At 46.1% G+C, this 8,634-nt stretch overlaps 1 protein-coding gene across 2 annotated transcripts; it reads left to right on the top strand.

Moving 5' to 3' along the window:
• The first annotated feature begins 2,431 nt into the window (after positions 1 to 2,431).
• On the top strand, positions 2,432 to 8,603 carry STMN1 (stathmin 1). Of its 2 annotated transcripts, none has more exons than XM_038378004.2 (5): positions 2,432 to 2,590; positions 5,216 to 5,285; positions 6,026 to 6,198; positions 7,168 to 7,359; positions 7,809 to 8,603. In XM_038378004.2, the coding sequence occupies exons 2-5, from the start codon at positions 5,273 to 5,275 to the stop codon at positions 7,875 to 7,877; spliced, it is 447 nt and encodes a 148-aa protein (XP_038233932.1). In that variant the 5' UTR covers positions 2,432 to 2,590; positions 5,216 to 5,272; the 3' UTR covers positions 7,878 to 8,603. The 2 variants fall into 2 exon arrangements, with proteins under 2 accessions (XP_038233932.1, XP_043362008.1); XM_043506073.1 differs by lacking the exon at positions 2,432 to 2,590 and adding an exon at positions 3,959 to 4,394.
• The last annotated feature ends 31 nt before the right edge of the window (positions 8,604 to 8,634 follow it).

Here is an 8,634-nt window from a genome sequence, read left to right as displayed (position 1 = left end):
CTCTTGAGATCACCCATGACAAGCTCCCTTTTGTTACTAAAAGGCTTTAAAATACAAGCACCTAACACACTGTTGAAATCATATGGATAATAATAATTAATACCTAATAATAGAAGAACACTTGATTTAGGAATGACAAGCTCTCAGCAGGTCAACAACATTCCAAACAACATTTAAAGCAGTGTAATCACAGCACTTAAGATATTTCTTTTATTTCAAAATGATCAGTATGTATATATATTTTATAACTAGCCCCTTGGCTGCTGTTTCTTGCTGCACTGTAACATGTGGCTGCTGGCATTTAGAGTGATGCACCCTGTAGATGGGGCAGCACCTGACCTGTTTTTCCCAGTATACCAGGTCTGTTACTGAATAGTCAAGCAGATGGACCCTGTTTCAAAACTGAAACATTACACTAGCCACTAGAGCCTAAAATCAGCTCTAAAATACTGCTTAAAAATGGCTCTTGCTGTGTTGAAATAGCCGATCCAGCTGAAAACCTAGTTCTAACAGCTCTGCTGCTGGATGCTGTTTCCATGGAAATAGACATTAGATCAGCACCAAAAAAAAAAAAAACCCCCAAAAAAACCAGAGCAAGTGTTTAAAATAATTTGTGTTTTGAAAGCTTTAGAGTTTTCTGTCACAATATTAACCTACCTTAATGTGTGTAAAATCCTTGTTTTTTTAAAGTATGCACAACAGGGGTGGATCCCCTTAATAAAACCTCTTATTTCAATACTACAGATACCAAGCCTTTGAAATAAGGAGCTTGGCTCATAACACATTAAGGCTGCTCTACCCCAATCATTTACCTCTCATGGATATTGACTTTTGATGCAATTTAAATGAGTGGATCACAAAAATTACCAAGGGAATCATATTGAAATAATTTTTAAAGAACACACTAAAACCCAGCCAGTTCATTCAAAGTTCATCTCGGAACAAACCACTTAGCTATGCTTAGTAATTCAATACCTCAGAACCAGAACTGTTCATAATGTACCCCAGAACACAAATAGGGATGGTTCTTAAAGCAGCCTACATGAACATAATTATAAAATGATCATTATGGATGAAGAAATCGGACTAGCTGGCTAGCGGCATGGCTGCAGGGGTTTCCAGTGTAACTGCACAAATCAGTGAGTTGTTGGCCAAGTGTACTGTATGTAACAAAAACCATCAATGAAGGCTGTATGCTGTTCTTTAACTGTATTGTACCCTGATAACATTTACCTCCTTCACAGGCATGCGTGGCTTAGGGAAAGCGTCAGCAAAGCACGAAGAGTCCTTTGGCTAAAAGATACTGTCGAAGTGCAAAGGATTTATCATATTATACTACCTCTTGGTGCTTTTAGATTGTAAATTGTTTTGGGGGTGCATGTTTCACTTTGAATCGGAAGGGTAGCTGTGTTAGTCTGTATCCACAAAACCAACAAGGAATCTGGTGGCAGTTTACAGATTAATAGATTTATTTGGGCATAAGCTTTCCTGGGTAAAAACCCCACTTCTTCAGACTCCATGCATCATGGCTTTGTTACCCACGAAAGCTTATGCCCAAATAAATCCGTTAGTCTTTAAAGTGCCACTGGACTCCTCCTTGTTTTTGTTTCACTCTGATTTCTCTTTCCTATATTTCACTCCAGCTGAAGTAACAGGTACATTTATGGCTTCATACAAATGACAGCACATGTCATATAATAATTAGCCCTTTTGTAGCATCTCCCATGAAGGTTTCTCAAAGCATTTTACATACATTAGCGAATGAAGCTGGACTACTCCCCTCTGAATTAGGTATTCGTTATCACAAATCCCAGCCCAACGCGCAAGGCACAAAAAGGGCACGTTGCTGTGCTGAGACCCCCTTTTAAATGGGTCGGAGCAGCCTCAGTTCCCACTGACTTCCCTGCTCCTCAGGCAGGCATCTGGTTGCAGCACCCCGGGGGGAAGCTGACATCGCTCAGCACCTTGTAGCCTTGATCTGGCCCTGCCCTGAGCACTTTCCGCCTGAAAGATGGACCAAGCCCCTGACAGCCTGGGAGCCCCAGCGCCGGGCAGAGCCTTCCTGCTGCTGCCCTGCAAGGGCGAGGGCTGGCACGTGCCTGGGCATTTGGGATCCTCCCAGGGCAGGGGGGTTTCGGGGAGTGCTGGGAGGGACGGAGCCTTGGCACAGCGTTAGCCCAGGCAGAGGCAGGGGTGGGAGCAGGAGACAAAGGGAGTCCCGTTATCCCCATTTCACACGTGGGGACGGTGAGGCCGAGGCGGGGGGCGCGTGCCGCAGCGCGTGGAGGAGCCGAGCGGGGGCAGACCCTGGCGTCCTGCCCCCAACTCCTGCTGTCCCCAGCACCTTCACCCGCCCCGGCCCTGGCCCTCCCGCACTGGCCCCCACGCCCTGTTTTGTGGACTACAGCTCCCACGATGCACCAGGCGAAGGGGGCGCGCGAGCCCCCTCCCCCCCCGCTGGGCGACACGTGCCGCCGCTCTCGGCCAATGGGGGCGGGGCGGGGCTGGTCACGTGCCATTGTTTGGCGCTTTTGTGAGCCGCAGCAGGTCGGTTAATAGCTGAGTGTGGTCGGCCGCGCGGACGGAGCAGGTGGGTGAGCGGAGCGCGCCTAGGACAGGCGCGGGAAAGCAGCGGGTCGGTGCCCGCGTGGGAGCCCCCGAGGGCGGGTGCCCGTGGGCGGCGGTCCCGGGGGGGCTCCCCCCCCCCGGTGCGGATCGGCGCAGGAGGGGATGGTCGGGGTTAATGGCGAGGCGCTGTGTCCGGCACAGCGCGGAATTGGTCAGCCTCCGTCAGGGACCGCGGCGGCAGCGGCTCTGCGCTTTCCCCGGGCGAAGGGGGCGGCCGGCCGGTCGGTCCCCCACAGCGGTGCCGCGGCGCAGAGGGAGCGGGGCCGAGGAAGCGGACGGGGCTGCGGGAGACAATGAACTGGGGGCGGGGCGCGTCCCCTCCCTCCGCCTGGGGCTCCATTGTCCCCGCCGCCGTGTGGGCGGGGGGCCCGGGGCGGTTCCCGACGGGGGGGGGGAGAGGGGTGGGCTGGGGCTCAGGCAGCGGCGGTTGTCCCCCCTCCCCCTCCCTTTCCCCTCCCCCTCTCTGACAGGGCCCCGCCATTGTTCGCGGGGAAGGGGGCGGTGCCCAGCCAGCTCGGCCGCCCTCGAGGCTTTAGCGGGGACCGGGGCTGCGAGGCGAGGGGCGCGGAAGGGACCGAAGCCGGCTCGCAGGGCAGGGGACCGAGCCGGGGGAGGCTCCCCGGCGGAAGGGGCTGCCGCCTGAGGCGCTTTGGCGCGCGAAAGGCGGGGGCCCGTATCAGGTGAAACGCGCGGGAGGGGTGGATGGGGAGGGGGTACCCAGGTGCCCGGATGTTACAGTTAGCGCCGCCCCCTCCCCTTAGCCCCTGCGCGCGCTCTCCAGCGGTTTGAATTCGGTGCTGTTCGAAACGCGCGTGCCGGGGGCGGGGCTTCAGGGGAGCCCTGCGTCACGCTCGCTTCTGAGTGGCTATGTGGGGCGTCGGCCTGCCCCGTCCGGGGTATCTCGATTGGGCCAATTAGGGGGCCGGTCCTGGCCCCGCCCCATGAGCTATATCCTGTCTCTTGCACCGTCTGGAGATTACTCTACCGGGGTGGGGGGGGTCAGCTCTTCACTCTGCCCCCCACAGCCCCGCTTACCCACAATAGCCAGACTGCTCCACCATTACTCTTCCAGAGCCCCATCCGTCTGTTCTGTCCCGCATTCTATCCAGAGGATCTAATGGATACAGGCCAGCTACAAGTGCCTCCATTTACTCATGTACAAAAATGGGTACAGTCCCACTGATCTTGACTCTGTTTAGAATGGTTATTTAGGAGCCATTGGATGAAAAGCACTACATGATATTCTGCACTTTTAAAGACAGATAGCGGAGCCATTTTCCTTAATGCCAGATTATGATAGCCTCCGTACTATTCCAGGTTTACAGTCCTTGCCTGTCTGTAGCTATTCCAGGTTTACAGTCCTTGCCTGTCTGTAGCTATTGTTCTGGTTCTAATCTTCGCTGTTTAACAATCCAGCTGTTCATAGCTGTCTCGCTTACCTCAACTATCAGTCATGCTTTTGTGGCTTTGAAATTATCTCTACTGTTATTTTAGTGAGGCTATCATAATCTGGCATTAAGGAAAATGGCTCTGCTATCTGTCTTTAAAAGTGCAGAATATCATGTAGTGCTTTTCATCCAATGGCTCCTAAATAACCATTCTAAACAGAGTCAAGATCAGTGGGACTGTACCCATTTTTGTACATGAGTAAATGGAGGCACTTGTAGCTGGCCTGTATCCATTAGATCCTCTGGATAGAATGCGGGACTGGAACTCAAATCTGAGTTCTATTTCCTGGCTCTGTTACTGCACTGCTGGGTTCTTGGGTAAGTCAATTCCTCCTCTGCCTCCACTTCCCCATTAAAATGGGGATAATGACGCGAATACAGACTAACACGGCTGCTACTCTGAAACTGATAATGATACTGTTCACCTTTGTAAAGTGCTTTGAGATCTATGGGTGGAAAATGGCTCTAAGAGTTACAAAATGGTTATGCTCCGAGCATGCTATATAATGTGGCTTGGTTTCTCTTCAGTAGATGGGTACCGGTCATAGCATAAAAATAAGGGAAATTTGATCCTATCTGCACAAGAACAACCAAACTTGAGAGACAGCTGTCTTATGACTAGTTGTCTCATTGTAGTCTTAAATATGGTGTTGACTAAGCCTAAATTGTCATTGCAATTCTCTGAAACTTGGAATAGGCTGTAGTCCTGAATCTCCTTCCTTTGGACTATAGTGCCACTCCTGAAATTTAAAATGTATTACTTTTGTCAGTTTATGAAATGACTTAATTTTTGGTGAAAAAGCAGGATTAGTAGCCCTTTGTGGGGACAGAGAAATTACTGGACTAAACACTTACTTTGTGGCCTTTGCAATTTAGAAGTGTAAACAAGGTCTGAAAATATTCAGACCAACTGGGCCTAGAGGCACTGGAATAGCAGAAACTTCTCGAACTGCCTAGATTGGCCACAAACTCTCAAATCATAGGGTCATCTGGTTGTAGTAATTAATGCCTCTTCAGTATTCTCTTATTGTAACACACAGTGATTTTGATTGGTGTTGCATTCTGGTGTGTAAAACAATTTTTTTTAACTCTTATGGTTGTTTACTCAAAGAATTAATGACTATTTATTAATTACTTAGGGGTTCCACTGATTGGAGTCTTTCCAGAGCACATTTCTGGTGTCTACCTTCTTAGTCATGGCTTCTTCTGGTATGTAATGTGTTAAGAACACTTTATTGAACATTCCTGTATTGTATCTTCTCAATAACTTTGTAAATATTTTGAATAAAAGGGAAGTTCTTTCACTACCCTAATTTTGATGTTAAATAAGCAGTAAGCAAAGTACTATTTTCCTGTCTCTTAATGCAGGGGTTAGAAAACTTTAAATTAAATGTATGTGAAAACACATGAAAAGTTTTGTCTGTTAGCATGTAGATTAACTGAAAGCCATCTGGTATGGTTGATGAAAATGACTCTAAAAAGTGGGTGTGATGCCCTAAATCCTATAAGCAGACAAGTCAGTTCTGCAGGAGTTTAGAAGCCATTTGTGCACTGTCCTGAAAAACATAGTCTGAAGTTCTGGAAGAAAGGCTGGCCTGCTGGCTAACGGGAGTTGGAAGACCAGGGTTCAGTGCCTGGCTTTACCGCAGCTTTCTGTGGGACCTTGGGCGAGTTATTTAATCTTGGTCCTTCAGTTCTCCATCTATAAAGTGGGGATACTTGCCTATCTAACTAGGATGTTGTGAGGATAAATTAACGTGTAAAGATGCACAGATACTGTTGTGGCTATGTGACTTAAGAAACAAATGTATTGTTGGCTTATGCGGCTGCTTTAAATAGGCTAATCTGCTCATTTTAAACTCTTTGCTTCATTAGACAGCTGCGTTATCTAAGTCGAAGAATCATGTGTAATTGGCTCCAAGTACCGATGTGTCTTGTCATTCTCTTAGATATTCAGGTGAAGGAGCTGGAAAAGCGTGCCTCTGGGCAGGCATTTGAGCTGATACTTAGTCCTCCTTCAAAAGAAGCAGTCCCAGAATTTCCCCTCTCCCCTCCAAAGAAGAAGGATCTTTCACTGGAAGAAATTCAGAAAAAGTTGGAAGCTGCAGAAGAGAGACGTAAGGTAAATCCAAAGTAACAGTAGCTTAAAAGGACAGTCAGGTAAAGCTCATGTTTAAAAAAACAAACCAACAAAACCCCTTTCTGATGAATCTAAAATTGCAGGACTTTCAGTCTTAATATAGGCACTTGTTAGTTTGGACAACCAGCTAGCTACTCACATGCTAGCATAGCGCTGCAAAAGAGCAGGAGATTGTTTGCTTGTTAAATGACTTGCAGTAGAATTTCTAAAGCTCTTACTCAGTTGTGTTAAATATATCTGCAAGATCTGAACTTCATTCCCAAAGTGACCTTTCTGGGGTTGCCCCAAACTTGGGGGTGGTGGGACATTTTAATAGGGAGAGAGACTGCTACTCTTTGATCTCCTAAAGTTTACTGAAAGGTTGTCTTCCTTCTAATTCTTCCTCCTACCTCTTACTTCATGGGGAAACTCTTGGACTCCTTTTACCAATAGCCAGATTTTTCTGGGAGATCTCCGAAACACTCCTAATACGAAGTCCAGGGTTGAAAGTTGTACTAGACATGGCACCTGCTGTTGAGACATGGCTTCAAATTCTTTATTATAATTAGGAGGGCCATAAATGTGAAGGCTTTTTAACATAACATAATATCTGATTTTTGCATAGTCTCTAGTGTCCATGGGTTCATGTTAAAACGTATGATGAGTGGAGGAGGATAGAATCATCCAGAAAACTTGGCAGCAGTGTGCCCTTTTTCTTTCAGAAGCTGTCTAGTTTACTAGATTCTTGTACTTAACTGCAAGAACTTATTTTCTTGTGTAATCAACTATGATGGAATCTGGGCAAGTAGAGAAGGAAGGCATTGGGGATTTGTGCCTGATATGTGTTAAGACTACAGTCACAAATGAAATTGGCAGTAGAAAATGTTATGTTGTCTCCAATGTAGACAATTGGGTACCTTGCTATATAGTTCATCTGTCTTGTGTCTAAACATACATGGTCTATCTTGTTAGTCTCATGAAGCAGAAGTCTTGAAGCAATTAGCTGAGAAACGAGAGCACGAAAAAGAAGTGCTTCAGAAAGCAATTGAAGAAAATAATAACTTCAGCAAAATGGCAGAAGAGAAGCTGACCCACAAAATGGAAGCTAACAAAGAAAACAGAGAGGCACAAATGGCCGCTAAACTGGAGCGCTTGAGGGAGAAAGTAGGTGTCAAGTTCTAATTCCCACTTGGGAAGAACTCTTTTATGTTCTTTTCTATGCTAACCAGCTAAACATAACCAACTACTGGCGGAGTGGGGTAATTGTCTAATTAGAGGTCTGGGGGGTATCTTTTGGTCAGTCTCCACACTAAAGAGGATTTGTATATCTTTATTAAATTCCCAAAAGACCTGTAGTAATTCTCTTGGGGAAGAGGGACTGGAGGGGAATTTTTATGCTCTTTAAAAAAGGAAGCAAGACGTCACTGATCTTCAAAACTTTCTGTGGCGTATGCTACAATTCATCCTGTCATTTGGGGACCAGATGTGAAGGTGGAATCGGAAGATTTGGCAGCTGAAGTGTAGACCTGAATGCTGCTACAAACCTAGAGTCTTGGTTTCTTCAGTAGACTAATTCAAACAACTAATCGCTCAATCACCTTTCCTTTCTTCAGGACAAGCATATTGAAGAAGTACGAAAGAACAAAGAAGGCAAAGAACCTGGTGAGAATGAAACTGACTGACCTTCATTCTGGAAAATGACTCTCCCCCTCCCCTAAATATCCAAAGACTGTATTGGCCAGTGGGTTTTTTTGTTGAATTTCTAGAAAACTGATGTAGAGCTGTATAGTTAGATCCAAACTGTACGCTTGCTTTGGGGACTAAAGGGGAGATCTTACATGTTTCACTTTTTCTAAAGTGTTGTCTTTCCAGTGTAGCTATCTTGTTGCATCCTTTTCTACTCCAGTGCGCTTGCTACTGGGCTGATGGCTAGTACTGTATAAGCTCTGTAAGACATATTTGTGAAAGGAATATGTAATATACTATTCCGTGCTGAATATCTGTTCACTTCAAAATCTGACTGTCCCAGTCTTACAAGATTCTACTGTAACTGAGTGACTTAATAAAGCTGCACAGTGCTATTATCACAAGTGAATTATTTCTGGAACTAATATGACAATACATTAAAAAAAAAAATCCAACTTTTATAGATGACCGTATCTAAAACGGACTCTCTTTAACATTAGAAAGAAAAGCCTGAAGCAGCACTTTTTCTTACACCCAGCTACTGGATATACTGTATAGCATCCTTTTTCCCTAGAGCAGTCTTCATTGTTTTAATCTTACAATAAGAGCTTTGTTGTAGCACCTCAGCAGTTGTCAGCTGTTACGGTTCTTGTTTAAACAATTCAGAACCACCTCCCTCTGGATGTTGACACTTCAACAAATAAATCCTTGTTACCACATGACTGTAATCTGACTTTTTATGTTAAAAACAAC

Source organism: Dermochelys coriacea, chromosome 19 (genome assembly GCF_009764565.3).
Source record: "Dermochelys coriacea isolate rDerCor1 chromosome 19, rDerCor1.pri.v4, whole genome shotgun sequence".
In the NCBI taxonomy this organism is placed as follows: domain Eukaryota; kingdom Metazoa; phylum Chordata; order Testudines; family Dermochelyidae; genus Dermochelys; species Dermochelys coriacea.
Note: the sequence above shows the minus strand (reverse complement) of the source record. Positions and strands in the feature narration are given on the sequence as shown.